Source organism: Sparus aurata, chromosome 9 (genome assembly GCF_900880675.1).
Source record: "Sparus aurata chromosome 9, fSpaAur1.1, whole genome shotgun sequence".
Classification (NCBI taxonomy): domain Eukaryota; kingdom Metazoa; phylum Chordata; class Actinopteri; order Spariformes; family Sparidae; genus Sparus; species Sparus aurata.
Genome location: NC_044195.1, coordinates 27,824,949 through 27,850,109, shown reverse-complemented (window position 1 = coordinate 27,850,109; position 25,161 = coordinate 27,824,949). Strand labels below are relative to the sequence as shown.

At 40.5% G+C, this 25,161-nt stretch overlaps 1 protein-coding gene across 3 annotated transcripts in view; it reads right to left on the bottom strand.

Annotated features, from left to right (window-relative positions):
* Window positions 1–2,068: 2,068 nt before the first annotated feature.
* The window catches only part of pth2ra (parathyroid hormone 2 receptor a), a 62,624-nt gene continuing 39,531 nt past the window's right edge, over window positions 2,069–25,161 (bottom strand). For all 3 annotated transcript variants that reach the window (XM_030427365.1, XM_030427366.1, XM_030427367.1), the window contains exons 9-13: window positions 23,965–24,031; window positions 18,332–18,426; window positions 12,006–12,144; window positions 6,450–6,491; window positions 2,069–4,135 (exon numbers count right to left, since the gene is read on the bottom strand). In XM_030427365.1, the coding sequence (XP_030283225.1) occupies window positions 3,749–4,135; window positions 6,450–6,491; window positions 12,006–12,144; window positions 18,332–18,426; window positions 23,965–24,031 (730 nt within the window). In that variant the 3' untranslated portion in view covers window positions 2,069–3,748. The remainder of the gene's footprint in view (window positions 4,136–6,449; window positions 6,492–12,005; window positions 12,145–18,331; window positions 18,427–23,964; window positions 24,032–25,161) is intronic.

The following is a 25,161-nucleotide window of genomic DNA, read 5'->3' as shown; positions in this document are numbered from 1 at the left end:
CTGTGCATTTCTTGCAAATGGCTGGACTGCAATTAAGCACAAGCCTGTATGACAAATCACGAGTAAGAAGGAGTATGCCTCTGAAATAAACAAGTCAGGGAGAAGGCGGAGAGGTAATCGCACTGTGTGCATCAACCGACAGAGAAGGCACACAGTTATTTTGGTCGCTTGTTTCAAACATACAACCAGGCCACTCGAACTCAAACCCATCCTCTTCAAACAGCAACTTTCATGTAGTAGCATCGCTAATACTCAATGCTAATTAGACGTTGAGAGGAGAGCCATACAGATAATTAGAGGTTAAATGATGCTTTTTTCCAACGGCTTTGATTCGATGAGCTTGCTCGTGCTTCTCTCGCTCACACGTGAACAAAACAGAATTTGTGACAATCTATGCAAACACCCTCAGGCCACTTACGACCTACTGAGCAGCATGCTGATCAAAGCGGCCGAGCCTCCGTCAGCCAAACCTAATCGCCAGAGTGAATTTTGGCAAAAACTTAGCCGCCTTCCTTCAACCCCAGCTCCTGCCCCAGGCTAAAGCATGTGGTGTGACAAAGTGGTTTACAACTGAGACCCTTCAAACATCCCAACAAAAGCCATCTGCTTCCGTGCACAGCTTTTAAACATGGCGTCGCAAAGTGGAATGACGATGTGGGTGCTGCTATACGCAGTACTGAGAAACTAAAGTCACTTGTGTTTTTGATGCTTTTCTAAACAACCAGCGAGACACTGCCAAGTGAGAGCAAACCGTTGAGACAGCATTTCAATTTCTGTCGATGTTTTCCAGCCATGATTGTGGCGACACAATCAGGTGAGCAGAAACCAGCCGAGACAGGATCGTGTTGGCAGCTAAAGTGACTGCAAACCACTCAGACGATCACAGTTGTTGGTGTCATAGGCCTACGCATCATTTTGACATTTCTGTAATACCTCACGTTACGTGTTAATCACTTGACATTCATGTTGGGGGGATTACAGGCGAGAAGGCTGCCGAGCCTGCAGTTCAGGAATTCCATTCAACATTATGGAGCATGACACCAGACAAACTTCTGTCCACGTCTGAGGCTCCAAAACACTGATATTTTTTGACAGGAAGTTGTAATATTTCTAGCCATGTTTTTGGGAACCAAAATAGATTATTTAAAGCCAAAACAAGATATTTTCCTAAATCTAACCATATGTGTATTGTGCCTGTGCTGTGCTATTTAACCCTGGTCTCATCTCCACAGTGTTGAGATTTCTCTCTTCAGTTTTTTTTTCCTTAACTGGGCTTCGTCTCATGCTTGTGTTTCCTTCAGCCCATGTGCAGAAACCTCCAGCGCCTCTCCGTTCTGCTTCCTGCTCCACTGGCTCACCAGACTCCCCTCCACTCTGTCACCAGACAACCCTTCCTGCCCACCAGCCGAACCTCCTCGTCCTCTATTCCCTCAAGAATTCTGTCCTGAAATACACTTCTTCAAACCTGATTTCCAGCCTCTGATCTCTGCATTTTGGGTCTAGAGAAAAACTCCAACGTAACATGGTTTGCAGAAACGTACATTGCCGATATTTATTCTGGTGATTTGGGTTGGCCAAACATGATCTTCTCTCAACCCTCTTTTTGTTGATAACATACAGAATACTGCATTATTGTAAAAGCTCCGCACAAAGCGTTTGAAGTCAGACTGTCAAACACCGTTGGAGGCAATGAAAACAACACTTTCAGTTTGAGTTTTATGACGCACAAGTCACTTTAAGTCAACATCTTTCTGCCATAATTACATTCCGTGTGATGTTTGTGTAGGCGTGTGGTTTTTAGCTTAATCATTTAAAACAAAAACAAAAAGTGTCCATCACATCCAATTGATTGGCAGCTGGAATATCAAAGAGCAGCTCAACAGGCGGTTGTTGAAAACATATAACATTTATCAGCAGGTAACAGGTAGGAGGGGGAGGGGGGACAAATAAAGCAGGAGGGCAAGGAAAGACGGGGAGAGAGACACTGACAAATATCACAAAGAAAAACCGCCAAATGCAACAGACGAGACTACAAAGAATCTTTTCAAGTCCATTTTTTTTTTTTTTTCAAGAGAACAGGCACGTGTACAATACAGACTCGAATGCACCGACAGATACGCATGCATAAAAAGACTCAAGACCCTCGAGCAGCCACAAAGTGTAGCCCTTCAAAGTCAGAACAATAGTTGATTGTCAAAAATAAGAAGTCATGATTTTCAATCTCATCATAACGCCACATGTGATGCGATCATAAACACAGTATGTGCTACAGGCTGCGACCGTCGTTTTGGACTTGTAAACACACCGAGTGAATCCACAGATGTCAGCGGTTAAAGGCAACAAAAGTCAAAACTGTCCATGTTCACAGGTACGTCAATACAGTTCCTGAAAAGCGAACAATATCTTTTTTTCTTTAAATTTCCAAAAATGTCAAAATACTCTTTACATCTGTTTGCTTCTGTCTTCTCACGTTATGGACAGAGTCTTCACAAAGTGGCTGTGACTGTACAAGCAAGCACATAAATTCCACCATGACACTGAACATGTCCATGAAAAGGATGCGTCCTTGAGACATCCTCCACTTTCTTGATTGTTGGCGTTGTAACCGTGCCAACTGAAGGGGTTGGAAAAACTCCTGTAAACGGCAGTACATGATGTAGCTTTGGCACACGTGGAGAAAAATCACATTCAGTATGTTCAAATTCACTGAACACTTGTCGGCAAGAACAAAGGTTCATCAAGGAGACGGGTTTGATTCTTCCACAGCTGCTTGAAGCGTTTAAAAAAACAAAAAAAAAAGAAACATCAACCTTTTTTCTTCCCACAAGATTTCCTCAGTTTATTCTTATTTCAAGGTATGTTTCTCAAGAGTATTCTTTGTGCTTTTTTTTCCCGGCTCTGCCTCTCTATGCTCAGCTGTGGTCCTCTTGCTATATACAATCAAGGTGACAGCAGGAAAATGGAAAGGAAATTGCATAAATCTCCCTCAGGAAAAAAAATGTTTTATTAATCCTTTTTTAAATTCTTTTTTTGAAGTTTCGCATCTGTCCGAGCTTCTAAGGGGTGATAAATAATTGTCTTCAGAAGCGGTCGCTGCAGAGGCTGAATATAAATGAAGATGTGTTGTTTTGTTTTGTTGCGTTTCACCTTCCGGCACCGCACAGCTCCGCCTCCTACAAATACATCTATTTGCAAACAATCTCCATCAAAGTTAATAGCTGTTAATCGTTTTCACACAGCGAGTGAGAAGTGGAGGTGAGGATGTCGACATGAAACATTTGCTTGCAACACAGGCAGCTAAGGTTCATCACTCGTGTCAAGCTTTCATTTTTTATTCTTTTTCATGTTTTCTTTGAGGGCTTTTCTGGACTTCCAACTCAAATTCTTTGCACGTCCAGATTGATTTGTGAAAAGTCTGGACAGCAGAAAAATGCATGAAACGTGATGTTGCTCATAACACTGATTAGATCTCAGACACATGAAATTCTGTTTGATGTGAACAGCCGGAGCGTCCAGACAAGGATACATTTCCAGAGGTCAGAGTCCTAAAGTGTCACATGTAATGCGACACACAACAACAAGACAGAGGAGTTCTGCATCGCGACTTCATTTCTCGTTTCCACAGTGAACCATGCAGACAGGTTGGAGATGGCTGGACACAGAAATCCAATCAGTTTAATCACAAGTTCCTACGAAGGTTCGAGACACTTTCAGTTTGACAGGTCTCCACCTACAAACTTCCCCGCTGCTACAATGTCTCCTCCTCATCCTCGGCTGTTGCACTGGGACTAGGAACAGGCAGGTTTTCCTTCAGCGAGATATCGTCCACCTGCTTGGGGCCGCTGTCCTCAGGCTCCTCAGGTATGGATGGGTCCGAGTTACTGATGACGTATCCCGGGAGGGTGGCCTGCATGCTGATCGAGGGGGCGCCAGAGCTCCGATAAACACGGCTCGAAACAAGCGTGGTGGAGCGCGTGGACGGGCCAGCCCCTGCCAGGTGGGACTGGCTGCTGGTGCTGTTGTTGTTGAGGCCGACGACGACAGAGCCGTAGCGGTAGCGGCCGCAGACCACCGGGCCCTCCCACTCGAAGGCCAGGTTCCAGCGTGTCCATGTTTTCTTGATCTCTGTCTGGACCTGTGGGAATGAGAAGGGATAAAAGCTGTACATTATCACTGACTGCAGAACAGGAGTCTTATTTTGTGATACAAATATCTGACAGAGCCTGATTTGATATAAAGGAACTGTTTTCTAATTGGGGTCATTGTTCATTTCAGGTTTATGCAAATGCTGTTTTACCCTGGTTTATTTCATTTCTCTTGTGCCACTGTAGATATGTTTGTTGGAACTGTGATTCAGCGAATTCAATTTCTATCATGACAAATTATAATACATGAGCAAACATTCGCCTCCTCACAAACACAGAGCAACAAAGGCATCCCTGAGTCATCTTTGTCCTCTGTAGACTGACTCTCCAGCTCTCAGGCCTCATTTATACCAAAATAAATACATATTGTTGTATTTGTGTGTTGGCTTGCTTTTGATTTCCAAAAGTTGGTGAGAATGAAAGCATTTGTTTAAAGATATACTGTGTAGAGTAAACAGTGTGGCACCATGTCAAAAAGATATCTACTGGAGTTAGCATGCTAACCAGCTAGCCAAGCTTTACCTGTCAACTGATACACTTACACAGCACCTCAAGACAGAATTGTCTGGTAGTATCGCTCAGGCCTGTTTAGGTGGGCTGTTGACTTGAGTCAGCTAATAGGACTGCTAGCTGCACGGCTAACTGAGCTAACTAGCTAACGGCAGCTACAGTTAGCTGCAGTTACCAGGTGGTGATTTGTTGCCCTCCATTTGTTAAGAGTATGAATTCGACCGGTGGCCGATTCTAACATCTCCCATTTGACTTATGACTGGATTTTTGTTATTTTGCAAGCTTTTCCTTTAAGATCCAAATGATTGTGAATCTGTTTCATAAATGACACCTCTGGTTTGATCTCTACCAGCTCCTGAGAAAACAGCATCTAAGTTTTAAACTTGCTAGATGTTGATCTTCAGCAGCATCGTGTGTTTCTTCCATCTCTACCGCTTAGTGCTATAACAAGCTGCACACACTCAGCAGTCCGGGCTGGTTTACTGAATGCAGCTGCCCACATTTTCTATATGGTGAGGATAAACTATAGCCTCTGTGCGTGGGCTGAATGACTAAAGCGATGCATCAGGAGGAGCTTAAGGCTGCCTAGAGCTGCAGGGCAGGGGGGTAATTGCTGGGTGAGACCCTTTTACATTACATGATTCTTTGGTTCATTGTTTATGGCAGAATGATGCACTGTGGCACTGAATTTCAACCAAAATTGGAGTTACATTCATTTTGAATGTACAGGGAGGATACAATGTAGATCACAACAGACATGAGAAAAATGGGATAAAGAATAGAGAGGGTGACACTGGCAGAAATGACAGTTCCAGTTGAGATGTACTGAGATAGTAAAGGGAGACGGAGAGAGAGAATTATATCACAGCTTCACTTTTCATCATCAGTTCACTGAAGAGGGTAAGAAAAAGATGGATTGAAAAAGAAAGAGTTTCTTTTTAAATTCCTCTCATGACACTGGAGAAGTGATTTCTCTTAACAGTAGCTGGGATTTATTTTTGACTTATCTGAAACCAGGGTGCAAGTTATTATCTTAACTTTGAGGGGGTCTGAAATATAACTAACCTTAGAGACAGCAACAAATTAATAAATAAATAAAAGCCTAATGGGTTTCCATAAGAGAGAGAAACAGGGAGAAGGACTACATGTTCCTGGAAGCCTAGTTCTGCCAGATAAAGAAGAAAAAGATTAAAACTAAGCTTGATGAAAACATTATTTTCCCATAGTAAGTCATACTTATAATATAAATAAGTAAAAAAAATGATAAAAAGTCCAAATGTATCGAACAATATTGACTTTTTATCTCTTAATTTCAACAAATCTCCTGAAATAATTTGTGTCATAATTATGAGTTTTTCTCCATATTTTTTTTCTCCTCATATTGAGACAAAATCCTCAGTTTTTAAAATTATTTATTTAGTTATTCATCTTTTAAATCAATGTTTTGCCTGTTGTGGAAATGGTCTTCTATAAAATCCTCCTCCTCTTCTTCTGAACTGCCAAAGTTTATGGTGATCAGGTTTGGTTCCTTGGGAAAAATGTTTTCTTCCAGCTAATCTGTATAATTAACATAAATAACACTCACATTAAAAAAAGCATTATTTATGATTACAGTAATTGGTGGTTTGTTCATGACACCTACAGCTGTATCATTTTACTGGTTTGATGGAAGCTCTCAAAACTCACACCCTGTCTGAAACCAAACTGAAGTTTATTTTGGGTACTTTATATCCTTTAAATTTCGTTTTTTAGTGTTTGTGCTTTATCTGCATGATCACAACCGATTCCACTCACCTCTCCATTGCAGTAGCAGTAGATGATGGACACAAAGAAACCCTGAAAGGAAGAGATGGATGTATAAGCTGTCATCGAGTGAAATGTGAACAAACGTCATGTACAGGGCGATGATCAAAATCACTTTTAAAATGTCATCCTTTTCTAATCAACGACGAGGATGTGAGGTCACAAATTATCTAGTTGACTGAAAAAGTGCTATCTACTGAAGGAAAGACAGACATCGTTCTGCAGGTTTTGTTCTGGCCTTTTTCACCTTGTGTTCCCACCACGATAAGAAGTAAAAAAGGACAGGGTGTCTTTTTAGAAGAGAGATTTCTGGGAAGATGTGTATCCATGTATGTGTGAGTCTCTGTTGGTAAGAGACTTCTAAATGAAAGCAGTGTACTCTGAAGAAAAACATTCCCCAGAAAAGTTGTGTTATGCTCTCAAAAAAGGAAGTAGATTATGTCCTAAATTGCAAAATCTATATGCATTTTCTAACCATTTTTATTCAAGCAGTCCCCAGATTTCATGTCGACGAAAGGATAGTGTTGGCAAGTCGGTTAGAGAGACACGATAAGAAATTCAGGAAATTCACTTGATACAGGAGCAGTTGAGTGACTTAATTGGATTTCCAGTCCAACACCTTTACGCTGTGGCCACCATGACTAGATTAAAGCTAAAAGGATGTGGGGACATTTACTTTGCGCCTGACAGATTATTTCACTTAAAGTTGCTACATAACAATTCCAGTGAGTCAGATGTTTACATACAATAAGTTAACTCGGCCTTGATTCAGTTTCCTCTGGAGAATTTCCTCTGTCCCTTAAAGTTTATAACCACAGCTTTTTAGATTTGATGTTAGAATTGACTGAAAGCAGACAGGTGCTGCACCATCAATGTGCCTGGCGTACACGTCTAGGGGTCCTGGACGTCTTCATGAGGGACTTATTAACTGTTAAGCCTGAAACACACCAGGCCAACCGTTGGCCATCTGAAGTGTTTGGGGAGACTCGGACTAGTTCAGGTCAGATAAAGGCAGTTGGCTGTTGGTTTGAGTCTGGGCGGTGTGTGGGGGTCGTTAAATTTCACTCACCTGTAAATATTACTCCAAATGAAACAGTGATACTTTTGTTCATGTGTAAGTCTTTGTAGCAGAGATTCAAAATAGATCACATAACTGGGTTATCTCTGAGTCAGTCTGCCCCCTTTAGTGATATAAGAGTCGATGTTTTCTCACAGGTGCGAATATGTAGGGCCATTTGACGACTTGTGAATGACACTCAACAATGACACTTTAATTAATGTTACGACCAAAACATACTTATGACACCTAATGAATATGCTCAATACAACCCCTTTCCACCCAGATTATTTGCTTTTTAACTAAAAAGTTGGACATAAAGGCACGTGCACCATTGACTTTAGACGATGCACTACAGATATTTCAAATGAGGCCCTTTGAGTCTAAAATGAAAAGGCTCATGTCTTATGAATATACACTTTTTCTTCCATGAGGTATCTGGCATGAAAAGGAACTATTGTTCCCATTAAACAGAACGTGTGATTGGCGTGTGCCCTACTAAAGGTCCTGCTTAATGATCTACTGTGAGCCCTTCTATTGAAGAGGATCCCAGGTTGAAAGCCTTCATTAGTTCAGCATTGTGCTTAAAGCATATTCATGAATTAACATTCTTTTAATGATTTAACACACACAGTAAACGTGTGGTCATGTAATGCTTCAGCACAGACAAGAGTGGGAGCAACTGGGGTTTATTAAAGTCCCAGTAGGTGATTTTTAGCCAAAGGCCAAACCAGCAGGTTCACCTGGACCTGCGTATTAACACCTGCTGACTGGACCTACCAAACTCTGTATTTTTCTTCTTCTCCTTTTATAAAAGTTGCTTTTACTTTTCTGCTTGCACAAGAAAGCAACACCCTTTGCTTTACTTGGAATATGCCTCCAAGAAATGAGTTGTGCTTGTCTGAGCCCCATATGTGAGTGGGTGCATGCATTATGATCTTTTCATGAAGGCACATATGGTTCTCACCTACTGGTGCTTTGAATCTGTTCAGTGAGAGACATCAGATAAACAAACCAAACACTGAGCTCTTTCTTTTGTTTGGACTCATGACAGCCTCTAAACTTGGCTGTTACGTTGTGTAAACAGGAGCTTGTGAAGATATGAAGATTGTCTTTGTGTCTTGGATTCATCACACATTTGAACTCTTTTTGCAACCTGGTTCCATCATGTCGATACTTTTTCCCTCATGTCTGTCAAATCTGTCCAGATTTTTCCTGACGAGGGGAGCCTATCACAAGAGGTCATTGACGGGCTGGAAGCTGCCAACAGAACAAATGGTGGTACCAACTGTTACCTTTTTTGGGACTTCTTCTTCATCTTCCCAATGTCCATCGTCTTACAGGACATTGTTGTGGATTCTCTAACATTTGACTTCATGCTCCAAATAATTTGTGCATTACATTTGAATATCTGTGAAGGTGGTAGCTATTGAAAGAGGATGTGCAAAGCAATGGAAACCTGTAATGATATTTCCATGTAAAATTCCAATTATTCCACCGACTTTTGCTTATATTTGATCTCCCAAATGTGTAGGTATTACACAACCTTGCCACATACATGGAAAGCCAATTTCAACAGGCACATCTTGTGTTTTACGTCTGTTTGCTAACATATGGCCTCAAACTAATCTGCAACCTCATGCTGGGGGGGACGGAGTGATGCAGCTGATGTTTTTGTTGGCACAACTGGTGGAGCTGAGCAATCCTGGTCCAAGTTTTGGCACCAAATGAAGCTTTTGTTGTGTCTCTGGCACTGATCAGTTTTTTTGGCTCGAGTTGGCGAAAGTGCAAACTGACCAAAAACCCTTTCATGGGTGTGAAATGAGCTTTTTCCACTCCCTTAAAATCTTATTCTAAAAACTTATTCTGACTAGTACATATTTAAACACAAAATCAAAAATAAAGCTGATGTAATTTAATTTCTTGAGGAACGAATTAGTTTGACTTCTTTATCACTGACAAGTAGCTGTCAGTATTTCAGCATATGCGTACATTCGTTACGATGACATATCCTCCCATAGGCATTTAACAAAATAGGAATATGACATTTTAGGATTGTTGCACAGTAGACTAGATAGAAACAGTCATCCCATTTTGTTTATAAAATGATTCTATAAAGATTAAGTCAATCTAAATCATTCTTCCTGTTTGTGAACACATTCCAGCACATATTTATGAATAGTGACTGATGAAGGGACAATTTCACTTCAGATTTCAACAGTTCAATTTCACGCTTCCCCTGGTAAATTCTAAGGGCGTTTCAAGATGACTGAACACACTCAAAAGACTTCAACGTGTTTCATGAAAGTCTTTATATTTTTGTCCAGTTAATTTAATCTCCATTCAGAACAGTTATCATGAGCACCGACGCTCTGTGTGGGTACAAATGAGCATCTGAAGCCTCTTGAGTTTTAATTATAATGGAAAACAAATTGGTTCTGTTGATTTGTTTGGCGGTTCCTTTCACTATATATACACATTTATTTTTTAAAACATAACAATGTAGCCCGGGTGGTTTAAGTTCACTACAAAATGTTTTCGCTTATGCAAATTAGGTGCATATGAATGTCATTTTTAGGAGACACGCAGCATTTTAATGGGGATCGGTGCAGGTTAGAGCAACGGCGTGTGTTCTATGTGTAATTTTCTCAGTTTTTATTCAAGTACAGAATACGAATGTAGGCTTTTTGATGCTTCCGTCACAGGATGTCTCCAGTCTTCCAGGTTTTGTATTCAGCCCATACAGCAAACCAATCAATCTATGACTATTCAAACAGATCAATCATAGTCCTTCTAGGTGACTACTTTATGCTTCGTATTATGTATCTTTATGTATTCCTGCAAGCGAGAAGGTTACATAACATCAACAATTATGTGCATATTGGACTGATTGGAAAATCAGCTTGTCAAGCTCCGACACTTGACCTCTCCCGATTTCTATGAAATTAAACCCTGTCAGTGCTCCTGTGGAGAGGCTCTTCAGCCTCAAGTGACTTTAAGTGTTTTCGTGAAGTTACATGCAGTGTCTAAGTCACGATATTTCTACTTTCAAGTCTATAACCATCATATAATGGGCTTAGGAAGGTCAGTCTTTTATTATTTTGTTCCCTGATATATCATCGACCCAATTAATATCGTACCAGGCAGCGTAAGGAAAGCCAACCTCTGGTACATAATGATGGAGTTTTATTTTGAAGCCGTTACTGCACAAGGCGTTTTTCTGTGAAGTGGCTTCCACCAACTTTTCTGTCGGCTTTGTGGTATTACATTATTAAAGAGCACAAAAGACAGATCACATATATGTCGTCCTCATTAGGACACTGCTGATATGTGGCATATGCAAGTCTTAATGGTATATTTTTAACTGGCATTGCAGTTAGTAATCTAGTAGTGTAAAGAGTTTCTTTCTACAGGGAGTAAATAAGTAAAGTGATGTATAATACGTTACTACTACTTCTGGTACTACTCCAACCCTGGTCGGTACAAAAAACAGTTTTTGACAAGAAGTCGTCCAAAGCTGTTCACCAAAAAGCTGTTCAAAAAAGTATTTAAGGCCAAAGCATGATGGTTTCCTCAAGCTAACCAAGAGGTTTTTGTGCCTAAACCTGACCAGAGCATTAGCTCTGTGTTGTTACAATGTAAAATACAAAACTGAACCCTCAGAAAGGTAAAGTTGCAACACATATGTGGTTTGCAGACACGTACACTACCAACAATTAGTCTGGCGTTTGGTTTGTGACAACTGTTTGTAAGCCAGCAGCAGTTATATCAGTTTTACTGCTTTTTTACACTTTTTGCAACGGATAGAATGAACTAAGAAAATGTGTTTTTCTTTTTTTCTTGGCTCCCCTGTAAGTTAATTGGATTTTGCTCAATCTACTTTAATCTTTTCACGAGTGAGTGCTCATTTGCTGATTTATTCATTACAGACACAGTTGGGTCAAACTGAGAATTACTTTTTTAAAAACAGCTCATGACTTTATGACAGAATGACGTCCTTGGCGCTCTTAAACATGTTCTCCGTGGCGAGGTTAAAAAAAATTAACTGCGATGAGATTTGAGCTGTAATTGAGTTATTACAGTACACGGAAAAAGTCAATCTCACACTTACAAGTAGCTTGAAATTGGTCATTTAAACTTAAGCAAAGCTGAATGATGACTATGAATGTGTCTCATTATGGAGCTGCTTCACTAAATAATGAAGTGGAGTCGTGACTGTGACACTGACAGTCATGTAATTTAAAGAAGATAATTGCGGTGGGGTTACAACGAGCTGACCATGAGAGTGAGAGTGTGTGTGTGTGTGTGTGTGTGTGTGTGTGTGTGTGTGTGGTGTGTGTGTGTGTGTGTGTGTGTGTGTGTGTGTGTGTATGACCATGCATGACTCAGACACTACTGTGAAAGACAGGAAGTGCCCATATAACCGACAGCGACGGGGCAGATTTTTCAAGATGTCATCTTTTCTTACACACAGGAAGTCAGAAAAGTACCTGAAAGGAGTTGAAGAACAGCTCACAGTACATGCGGACCTCCCAGCTGGACCCCTCAAATGTGTGAGGCATCCCGACAAAGATGATATAGTGGATACCGAACACCAGCACCAACACGAGGGTGGACTTTGCCAATTTCCTACAGACACAAAGACACAAACATGTACACAGAGCAGAGCCTAGTTGCTTTGGACAATACTGATGTCAGCATTTAAGAATAACAATTATCGAATATTAGATTGATGTGAATTTAGTCACATTAGAAATCAAAAAGCAGTTAGAAGTAGAAGCATCTAAGATGGCTGTGCGCCCAGACACAGCGACCAGAACAGTATGACTGAATGAATAAACTGATTTCGGTTACATCTTGAGGGGGAAAGTCTCCCTCGTACTGGAAACACTTCATTGATCAACTGCTTCCCATGGTGACCTAATTCCTGATTCGGTGTAAGTGCCAAAGTCTGCTCCTTCTGTTCCCAATAAAGAATGTATTATATGTCACGTCCTCTTACTTGTTTTGTTTCTGTCAAAGTTTACATGAATGATACATCAAACAGCAGAGAAGAACAGACTGAGGATATATGGAGCTTATTCTGTTTTTTAATAAAATGATCCAAAACCACAGAAAACTACTAAGGGCAGTTGTTCACTTGTAATGAGAGCTTGAGGTGCTAACAAAGAACTCATTTTGGTTTCTTACCAAAGGTAAACACCCGGTAGTTAGACGCTGCAGTTGTTTCATGTGCGTCCTCACTGATCGCTTCCTAAGTGCTCTTTGTTTGCGCGTCCACACAGAAGGTTTTTTAAATGCAGTGTTACTTCTACAAAATATCCCGATACTCTGCACAGACATGATGATAAGCTTTTAAGTCATTTTATCAATGGCTGGTTATTTCTGCTGCACAGAGAAATCTTTGTCTCCTTCTGTATTTTCACTGTTTTCAGTCTGGTTGAACTGTTGTCCAGTGTTCTGTTCTCCCTGTACAAAACATTCCTTTTTTTCTTAATATTAAATAACATCAATTTATAAAGAATACTTTTTACAACCTTAAATCACAACAGGCCATTCAAAAATAAGAAGCAGCCCTCTCAGCCTGTAGTGAATCACGCCTTTGTGGCAGAAAATTACACATTTTCTAACAGCAGTGCATATACAGTGTTTTGGGACGGGACTGGTATATATTTGTTGAGGACGTTTATTGAAAGCTGCCTGCAGACGTGACATGTCACAGCATGAACATTGCAGCTTCAACTGTGTGAATGTAAAACGAAAGCGACTTTCTTTCTTTGTAAACATGCATTATGAGTTTTTCATACCAGCAGAGCTAAATCAGCAGCTAATCAGATGTACTGTCAGCACGTTAATGTCTCACAACTCTTGATACTGAAACCAATAATGCGTTTTTTTTAGTTGGCAGGCTCACTGTCTCTCACAGTTGGAGAGCCTCCTGGCTCGGATACAGAAGGAAGTACATGAACACATTTCAAACTCGCCCCTGAGGGAACAAGCGTTTCTCTTTTTTCGCAGCCGCCACAGCGAGGGAGTCTCACTAAGGGAACTTTTCTCCGTTTTTTTGTTAAGGCTAAGTGTCAGACAAACCTGCTTTGTCTCTATTTCCCAAAGCATATACTGCAACACTGCTTTGTAATATTTTTCTCACTTCACTCAGAATCCCCACTGCTGCACATCGACAGCAAGAAGCGACAGATTCTACTCTGTAAAACAAGTTCCTGCTTGAGACAGGTATATTTTTGCTCTGACTGCAGAATAATGCAGAACATATACTGTACATTTTATATGTACAAGATAGAATACCTTGTAGCCCTTATCGCACAGAAAAAAATACATTCTCAATCCAATCACTGCAGGCTACACTTGCAGTCCAACATCCAGGATATATTGGATATAAACAGAGATCCTTGAGCATCCAATGCATTTCTCTCATGTTCAAAGTAATCTCAGTAAAAGTCACAAACAGCCATGAAACACACGCAGCTGAAGCTGAGACAGACATCCTTTTGATCTACGAACACCATGAGGATTGTTAGCTGCAACTCGGGGTATGCAATAGACCTGACAGAGGTGAAGATTCCTGCTTGAAAAAAGCTGTAAGTGTGTTATTCTGCAGAGATGATTGAAATACACTACATTGCCAGGACTATTCACTCGCCCATCCAGATAATTGAAATCAGGTGTCCCAATCACTTCCATGGCCACAGGTGTACAAAAGCAGGCACCTAGACATGCAGACTGTTTCTACAAATATTTGTGAAAGAATGAGTCGCTCTCAGGAGCTCAGTGAATTCCAGGTCACCGAGTTTCTGCAGTCAATCGCTACAGACCTCCAAACTTCATGTGGCCTTCAGATTAGCTCAAGAACAGTGCACAGAGAGCTTCATGGAATTTTCAATTTTTCATGGGTTTCCATGGCCGAGCAGCTGCATCCAAGCCAAACATCAGCAAGTGCAATGCAAAGCATCGGATGCAGTGGTGTAAATTACGCCGCCACTGGACTCTAGAGCAGAGACGCGTTCTCTGGAGTGATGAATCGCGCTTCTCCATCTGGCAATCTGATGGACGAGTCTGGGTTTGGCAGTTGCCAGGAGAACAGTACTTCTCTGACTGCATTGTGCCAAGTGTAAAGTTTGGTGGAGGGGGGATTATGGTGTGGGGTTGTTTTTCAGGAGCTGGGCTTGGCCCCTTAGTTCCAGTGAAAGGAACTCTGAATGCTTCAGCATACCAAGAGATGTTGGACAGTTCCATGCTCCCAACTTTGTGGGAACAGTTTGGGGATGGCCCCTTTCTGTTACAACATGAATGTGCACCAGTGCACAAAGCAAGGTCCATAAAGACATGGATGAGAGAGTTTGGTGTGGATGAACTTGACTGGCCTGACCTCAACCCAATAGAACACCTTTGGGTTGAATTAGAGCGGAGACTGAGAGCCAGGCCTTCCCGTCCAACATCAGTGTGTGACCTCACAAATGACGCCATATTAAACCCTATGGATTAAGAATGGGATGTCATTTAAGTTCATATGCATGTCAAGGCAGGTTAGTGAATACTTTTGGCACTATAGTGTATCTACACTACTTTAAAGGTTTGTAGCTATTCAAACATTGATTTGGAGTGTAAGGATTCCTGTGGACAACTGTATAAATTCAATGAAAGATGGTGACCTCCTTCTCTATCACAGCAATTTCGACAACTGTCCCAGCCCAGATCTGTATCAAGACCTTGAAACTACCTGAACGGAACACAATTACCTCCGGTCACTGACCAGAATCTCAGTGACTCCCTGCAGCCTGTAACTCTCAGATAAGTCCTCCCTGCAGCTGTGACAGTAATAGTCTATGGCAGCTCTAAATTGTCGCACGCATCTGAATTTCAATTCATAATTGGGATAATAAATATCGTCAGTTAATTCTCATTCTAATTTATTCAAATCAGACCGTTATTTTAGCCGGGAGACATTGTTAAATACCCGAATGCATTCTGAAAGCTGCAATACAGAGACTAATGATAATAATCTCAGCCCAGTCATCTGGACAAAAATCTTTGCAGTTAATGTTCCTGCAAACCACAGACTCACAGATATTCATTGTAACATTCACATTAAGCGTTTATTATTCTTATGTCACAAAGTAGAGTGGAGGGTGTTGGAGTTTCAGGAGACCAAGATGCCAAGCCAGTGACCACAGTTCATGTCTAGGTTTCAACATTTGTAAGCCTCAAACCACCAGACATTTTTAAGAAGACCTTGGGTCAACTTCCAGCTGTGGCAGTGGCAAGAAAAAACTAATATTTTTGACAGAAAGTCGAGGGATCTGCAGCTATGTTTCAAACCAAATGCCAGAATAAATGTTAGCGCGGTACATTTCTGCAAAACCACAGATCAGAATGAATGTTATTTTAAGCTGCAACTTTACTTTTGTTGTTTCTTATCATGATGCTGTGCTTACCCTCTTGTTAGGTTTAGGCACAAAAACTGCTTGGGTTAGAAAAACATCATGGTTTTGCTGCAACCCATCCCAACTTCCCTTGGAAAATAGCCAATTTTGGTCCCTATTAAAACGGCTGTAAACACCTCCACAGATTCAAACTGCAGCCTTGTAACAGCCACAACCATCCGCCCCACCTCCAGATGGTAAAGTCCAGCATTAAGAATATAATGTGAAGGTGATATGCCCACATCTGCTACAAATGTCAACCTGCGTTTTGCAGAAAAGTTAACAGCTAACACTTCATCCTGGTGGCTGGGCTGGACAATTGTGTTGACTTACGCACTTTGTCTGTCCCAAACCAAGTGCTTTCTGTGCCTTAACCCAAGAAGAGCTTACGCACAGCACTGTAACAAGAGAGAAATTGAGTATTGAACCCAAAGAATCGAAAAGTTTTGACTTTGCAGCTCATTATTCTGGCGAATGGGTTGAATAATCTTTATGTACAGGGCTGAAAATAAAGTTCTTGCCACAACAAATGCAAGGATTAACAGATCCTCTCCTCCGTCTCACCCTATTACAATTTCTGCTCTTGTGACAGTGAAGAATAAAAGAGGTAAAACAGGATCATTGTACTGCGATCCAAGAAGCAATCTGCAGTCAGTTTCAGTGGTTTTCAGATATTACATTTTTAACTGCGTGACTTCAGTTTAAAATTGATTCCAATCTCGTTTTGGCTGCTGTTGTTCATCTTCATCTCTCTTCTCGCTTCCACAACATCCAACTTGAACACTTGTGATTAGAACTCATCAGAACTTATTCGATTTGGCTTTTTACAGTCATCCATTTAAGTAACGTGTTCACGCTGTTTACGTAACAATACAGCTGTTTATCTAGGCTCTCGCTGAGAGCTGAGAAAATAAATCACAAGTTGTCATAAAGTGTAACTTTTGCTTTAATTTCCAGCAAGTTACTGGAGTTATCATATTATAAATGTCTTGATTTAATCAACACAAAAGCTCTCTGTCCGTCAGTGAGGCCTTTTTAACTGGTGCACTCATTCAAAATAAGTTTTTCAACTACTTTTTTTTTCATTTACCTGCTTCTCTACTTTTCTTTCTGAGGCACCCCGACTTCACTTAGATTTTTTCCATCTGAATGCAATGCGGCGTATTTGGCTTCCATTCATCTCCCGATCACTATCATCTGCTCTGACTAGCAGCCTGCTCAGCCACACAAAGCACACTGGCTTGCCACATTCAATACAAATCCTAGAAAAAATACACTGTCATTAAAACGTCCTTATCTGACTGACTGATGCCAGCTCCAGCTTCAGCAGAACAACAGAGCTAGAGAAAAAGCTAGAATGAATTATATCAGTACACGTGTGTGTGCATGCATGTGGGGGGAGTCGCATTGCAGGGAATTGACTTTCAAGTTTCCACAACATCACTGTGTATAACCGACTTTGACGAAGGGATCGACGTACAGACAGGAGCTGTTCTGTTAATTAGCCAAACCCAGCAAGTAAAATCACCTCGCTACTGTTTTCCCTTTTACAGGAAACAGGCAGCTACACTGAAGCGAACAGCACTTCACCTGCAGTGTCAGGGGAACGTTAAAGAGTGGCAACTTCACTGTAGCAACAAATGGCCTTGGGATGTCAGAAAATAACTGAGCGACGAACTAAACACAATAAGTGATGTGAACAGTAAGAATATAACATCCAACTTATCTGATTCTTTAAGGACGACACATACTTGTCACTTGCTCCACTCAAACCTCTCATCTGTCGCCTCCTCTAATCGCCACAAGGTGCACATGTAGTTTTGGAAAAGAAATTCAAACTCAGAATTTTAACATTTACACTATTAATGAGTTGATAAAACAAACTCAGACATATTTATTCTTTCCATAAGTGAATAAACAAGCTGTTCCCAGAGGAAAAAAAGGTCCCCAGAACACTGGAGCTAGAGAGGTGGCAGGGTCTGCCACATCTAAAACAAAGTAAGACGGTATGAATCTGTTTTATCCTTTAAGGTCAGCTTGTTAATTCAGTTTATTCACTTGTGAAAACAAAGAGAGTTAATTCACTTAGTTTGTTTGACACTTAAAAGAAAAATAGACATTAAAGATCTTTGTTTCTGATTAAAATCAGCACCTTTAACAAAAAATGACTTTGGTTATAATTGACATTGTGTTTCTGTTCTGATGTTGGACTGCAATTCATAAATATTGCCTCTAAATCAAGGTGAACTGCAGTATTAACATGCACAGATCTATATATTGACATTCATCAAGGTTGGATAATTGAACAGGAAACAGTTTACGACCCTGGACACACAATGAACTGCTGCTTCATCAGAGATTCAGTCAGTACAAACCTGTACTGTTTCCTTGTGTCGTATCTCCCTGCGTTGGTCTCTCGAATTTTTGTGGCCAACACTCGTACGATGTTCACAAACAAGATGAAGTTGAGCTGAAATAGAAAAACAAAGACAGGAAACTCGGTAAAGTAGAACTACAGCTGTACCACTGTATGTGACTTTCTGAGAAAACCTCATCTGTGCGTTTGCCTCAACAACTGTAGGATGAAATAAGTATTGAAGGGCTACAGATTAATTTTTGCATTCAACAATCAGTGTTCTGGTGACCTTTTGTTTTGTGGAATAAAGCCATTTTTCATAGCAGCTAAAGAAAGAAAGCTATGTTATTTTTCCTGCCAAGTTGTGAGATTTCTTTTCACAGACTTTAATGAGACTGAGGCAAAGTAATTTGAAAGATGCAAATTGAGGCTTAACTCTTCCACAGCCAAAGACTTGGAGCCCTGAACCTGTATCATCCTGAGAATATAACAAACACAGCTCCAAAATACAATACAATATGCCAGAGCTAACAGCTCTGTACACAGAGATACAAGAAGACGAAGAAGAAGAAGGAGAAGGAGGAGGAGGAGGAGGAGGGGGGGGGGAGGGGGAGGAAGGGGAGGAGAGAACAAAAGAAGAGGGGGGAGGCGGAGGATCATACATGAGTATTCACGGCAGTACTGAGGAAGGAATGCTTCACTTGTGATTGGTTTATATATTAATGAGACGCTGCTGTCTGACCCTGAAAACCCCGACAATAAGTGATGAGAGGAAAAGTAATCACTGACAGTGGAACTGCATACAGCGCCATGTTATTACTTCCACCAAAACATTTCTCACGCTGGACTGTGATGAAAATCAAAGCCATCATTCATGCGGAATGATTGCGTCTTTGTAAATAAACTCAAACCTTCACCTGACACAACAGGTTATGAGATGTCTCTTCCAATCTGTGTTCATACACACCATGTGACGGGTGTTTTGGCATTTAATTTGCAGGTTCCTTTCGACGGGTGGCAATCTGAACTGGAGATGCGAAAGCAGCAGCTCGTGGCTTTTACACAAGTTATTCTCTGAGGTCTCAGTTTGTTGTTGGAGCAGCTGATAACCAGGAAAGACTTTCAGCTGTCTGTTAAAACTTGACTGAATTTTAATGAAAGTTTAATTTAGCAATGTAGATTATGACCTTTATTTAAAAACCCAGTGTGTAGGATGTAGGAGGCTCTATTGGTGGAGAGTCTGATATCAGTGTGCTGGTTGTAATTAATGTTTGTGCTAGGACCGATCACATTTTTATTATCTATCTATCTTGTTTAACTGTAAAACATCCTGCATCTACTACATATTTTCCATGTGTTTGATAGCTGTGGTAACAAAATATATCATAACCTCATATATCATGACTTTATATGATCTTGTGTAAGTGTTGATCTGACCTGAAGTCAGCTTGTGTCCTTGGTATGTTTCATTTATGTGTGAGAAACTTGCTTCGCCTCTGGAGCTTCGTTTTAAACTGTCTCATGTGAGTCATTTTGCGAGGCAACAGCAATCAACCTTTTCAGTCAACCTCACCAAAGAGAGGACTCATCGACGGGGGGCCACTGATGTGCAGAAAAAATTTCAAGGCAGTCGGCCTCAGAAAGGTGGACCAATTACCAGCCGACATTTTTATGACCAGAGCCATGCTGTTAAAAATCAATATGGGAATATCCTTTGAGGTTATTATGACATCTATTTTCTCCCCAAGCTATGTTTTACATGGACACAGAAATAATACCTTTCCTGAGGTGAAGCCTTTTCAAAATCTTTTGACAAATTAGATTTAATTATCGGCAGTCTAATTTATTAGTGCATAAGGATAACCTGGTGGAGTCTATACTATGGCATGCGTTCTTATTCTTCAGGAGGTGCCCAGGAACTGCTCCTGCTACAGCAGTGCATTAGTCCTGACAGAGCAGAGCAGTCTGATTAGAATCTGCAGGAGGTTTATTTCCAATCAGGACTTGACAGCGGCTTCGCTCCCGAACATGTCTTTCGACAAACGTGTAATTTTTCAGAGGTTTGATCATTAATTCAGAGCTCTTTTTTTTTCTTTAAGACGCCGCTGACAGCAAGATGCTGCGTGACCGAGCACTCTCTCGATCGTCTCTCCTTAATTTGTGTCTTCTTAGTATGATGGGCTCCAAATCAGAGGTGCTTTGCACGGTATGGAGCGTAAACACAGAGGTAGAGACTGTTCGTGCTGGCAACAAGTTATTTAGCTTCATGCCTTGATGCTCAATTGAATTTTGTATTAGAGGAAGGTAGAGTGAAACATGAGGAAATGTCATGTTCCACTTCATTCATCACCACTCTAAGGACACTTTACGTTGATATTTCAGTAGCTTGCTTGACGTCATTATACAGCAAACGATCTCTATATTAAGTTGTAGTTTGCTTGAATAAATGTTTTAATGTCCGCTTAGTTTAGTTGAGGAGAAATTAATCACCTAATTTCTGCAGTAACAGGCAGGAGGAAAGTGAAACTTTATAATGATTTGTCCTTCCTGACTCCTCTCAGTTTCTCTTTTAATTTATCCCTCATCTCACGTCTATGCTAAGCTTCTTCGATTTGGGAACAACCCGCAGATCATTAAAAAACATTCACATCCAACTAACTCTGAGGCTACTTTCTACTCGGGTGTATTCAACGTTAGTTAACCATGCCCCGGTCATTCTCCGGGTGTTTCTCAGAGGCAGGTGTTGATTTTTCAGTAATTGGTTCTTGCAAACACATACAGCACTTCCACACAACATCTTGTTTTAATAGCTTTAGACAATACTTAGTTGTGTATTCTGTGCAGGTGATGCTACTGATTCAGTGCTTTCATTTGCAGCTGGGAAGATTTCTGTAACTTAAAAATTAGGGCAAGGTTCACCACATGTTTGCATAAAAGATTTTACCACACGGGCTCAGGAACACTTCCCAAAACTGTTGCCTATAAACACAGTTTGTTTGAGAACGACTGCATTGGGTTTTGTTTTTTGTTTTTCCAGGTTTTACTGAGTGTCCCAACTTTTTTTGGAATGGGTTGTATAGGAAAAAAGAGAAATGTCATCATCAGTTTTTAAATTGTGCCAAAGAACCCCAAAGTCTGGCAGACTCATACAATATTGATGTTCTGTCAGGTGATAAGGTCGGCTGGGTGTGTTTGCGAGCATCAGACGGGGCGGCGAGAGAAGAACAAATATGGAGAGCAGCAGTTGTTGTGACAGATAGCTCACAGAGGCAAATAAGGTAAAAGCCTGACAGCCACATAACACATCACAACACACAGAAATCCATAATACACTTATTTTTTAGATTTAGTAGGAGCTACCCTTGCTGAGGTTGACATTATTGAGATCACGGTGTTTAAAAGTTTACAAATGTGCAAAAATGTACACAAATATGGGATGGGAAAAGTTTTAGACCACTGGATCCATTATACTTTCTCCTCCTGTAGGAGAGACACAATTAGTTATATTAGGTATTCTTTAGTTTTTTTTTCTTTTTCTTTTATATTTTTGAAAGCATGACTTATATGGGGAAGCAGGGGTGCTTTGAAAAACCCTGATCAACACGCCTTTCATCATTGCCACTTAATTTCACACTCAGACGATGCTGTAAGCCAAAGCTTCTCTCTCCAGCAGCACTGTGACCGAACAAAGACACTGATGGAGAACTACAGCTGCTGCTGTGGAGCTGCTTTCACTGCGTGGGTGATGTTATTGAATTTACTTCGCTCAGTTCAAGGCTTGGGCTGAAAAAAATAATTTACGCAAAAATTACGCGCACACTACTTTGCTCAGTGTATCAGTCAGAACCTCTGCCAAAAGACAAGACCAAGAAGTTTCCTGGATGAGGTCAAGAACGATAATCAACACTAAACAAATAAACAAGATTCTGAGAGCTTCAAATGCCAACTTCTCATGCACTACGAACAGGAAGAGGTATCCACATACATTTACTTAAGTAAAAATACTGTCTTACAAGTCAAAAGTCATTTGTAGTAAAAGAAAAGTAGTTGGCATCAAAATATATCTGAAGTACCAGCGCTCATTTTGCACAGTGGCCAATTTAAGAATAATTAAAACACTGGATTATAATTAATGATGCATGAATGTGTATATCACGTCTAATGTTGCAGCTAAAGGTGGAGTGAGGTTTGGTTACTTCCTATTATGCTCTTCATAGTCCTCTGTCATAGTTTGAGTTGTTGGTTTTGTTATTTCCTGTTTTACTTTGAAGGTCTGTCCCCATGTGTCAAATTGTGCTTTTCATTTCCTCCCTTTGTCTGTTTTCCCACCCTTTTTCTTTGTTCACCTGTGTCCTATAAGTTAATCACTCCCTTTGAATTGAAGTCCTCGTCTTCCCCTCCATCTTTGACAGTTTGTTTGTTCCTCGAGTGTCCAGCTGTGCATCGGTTAGTACCATGTTGGTTTTTGTAAATGTTATTATTTTTTATTCCTGGATTTACCCCTACCGTCTCCCTGATTTGTTTTGTTATTCCTTTTGTATCGTCTATTTTGATTTGTTTGTATTGTTTAGGTTTGGACTTTGGATTTTTGATCAGCATTTCATGAAAATCTTTTACTTTCTACCTGTCTGCCTTTTTCTTAGGTTTGGGTCCCAAATCTTTATACTTAAACAAAACTGAGATCCAATATAATATAATTTTACTTCTGCATTTCTACACTTGTCAAAGCCAATAAAAACAGTCAATACATAAAGAAGACAACCACCTGTATTTCATTTGTTGAAATAATCACTGGGTATTACAGTGAAAAGTTTGATACACAGCTGCACTTAAGAGCAATATAAAATATAATTGAGTTTCACCAAGTTCAGAAACCGTGCAAACATGGGGATAAAGCCCAGTGATTCAGAACAGTAACAGTTTTGTAGAATAAAATAACAAACTGGGACATCGAAGCGGAATCAAATCATATATCTGTGTGTTCCTTTGTAACAGTGTTAGAAATCTCTCACTCCAGCTGTAATACAGTGATGAACAGAACCATAGGAAGCGTATCAAGGCAATCAGAGGCTTGACCGGCCTCTCACATCAGACCCGCAGAATCGACAGATTGTGTTTGTGTGGTGCCAGTCGCAGAACAAGGCCTGGCATGCAGAACATTGAGACTCTTCAGTCATCCAAGTCAGGATTAAATTAGTTTTGAAGATGATTCTCCATGAGACTTCATTATCATACGCTGAACAATGAGGTCAGCAGGCAGGAAGCAGATTGTAATTACACAGTTGTTGAAAAATCTGTCGGACACTAGTACAGTTCACTACAGGAGACATGAGAGCTGAAAGGAGAAGAAAATGACTCAACTAATTACCTATAAACATGACAATTTCTAAATATTATTATCACAGCAGGAATCTTCAGGACTCTTTCATCAAATACAATTTTACCTGAATGAGGAAGGAATGTTTGCATCCAGCCTGAAAACAATTATATTTAGATTCATGCCTTAATTAAGACACACATGCACAAAAAAGCCCCAAATCTGGGAGTCCTGGCTCTGTTTATAAGAGTCCAGTCTTACTTTAAAGCAAACAGTAGGTGCTGAGAACTTCTCAAGCAACACTGAAACTCTGCATTTCACACTCACGGTCTTACCCCAATGGCTGTCAGGATGGGAACCTGGTAGATCCACTTGATGTTCCCAGCACTTAACTCCCAACACCTGCAGTGGATGTAAACACAGAGGAGGAGACGCAGTCAGGGAATCAGGAATAATGAGGCAGAAGAAAGTTTATGTAGGGATAAAAGCAACTGATGCAAACAGGCAGAAATATAGAAGGTACAGATGGACCACAAAAAAAAGGAGAAAAACAGCAGGAGGGCTTTTTTACATTTACACTCTTAACTGTACCCTTTTCATGCTGTGTAGTGTTTCTATTTTTGATTTCACTTTTTGTGTCGCAGGACACAGAAGCGGGCATGTTCAACAACCAGAAGCAAGCTTTGATTTTTGCAAGCAACTGAAGTTCAAGATTCAAAAACGCAAGATGAGAATGGAATAGAATAACTCGATTCTCAAGCCAGAGCAGTGAAATTGTCTCTGGTCTCACCCAAGAAAATGCAAACACAAACATGTCCACGGGATTAAAAACAAGAAACAAGACACATCACATCAATGAAACAAAGACCTCTCAACTTATAACTGTCAGTGCGTTCATACCTATAGTGTTCAGCTTACACTCTCATATTTAAGTTTACAGTAATTGGTTGACTACATTAATTCCATTCGGGATAAAACCAGCCCTTGTAGATCTTTTTCTTTGCCAGAGATATTTAGCAGCTCAGACTCAGTGTAAAGTGTTTTCTCATTCATGATTGACAGGGCTTTCCTGTGCTGCACAGATCATCCAGCTGCTTCTGCTTCTATTATATTCCCTGCTGTTTTAGCAATCCTATTTAGCTCATTTCTGTTTGGTACAGGCATCTGGCGTCAGTAAACAGAAATATTAAAACAAGGACGCTCCCTTGACAGTCACCTTTTCCAGGATGTCAGCACTGACCAAAAACCTCTTCAGTTGCCGAACTAAAAACAGTCTCTGACTGGCTTTCTTACGTATTAAAACAACCCTGTCTGTAGAACTCAGTGTAAGATATAAATATGTATCCAAATACTTAAAACAGTAGGTTGCACAATTTCTGGGATGAGAGTTGGTCCGCTTGGTTTAAAATCAGTTCCTTCATTTTTTCCAACATTAATGGGCAAGGCGCAGGACTGACACCATTGTTTTATGGAAAAAACCCACTAAAACAATGCCATCAGTGTTTTTGAATCATTTAAATTAACTGTTTTGC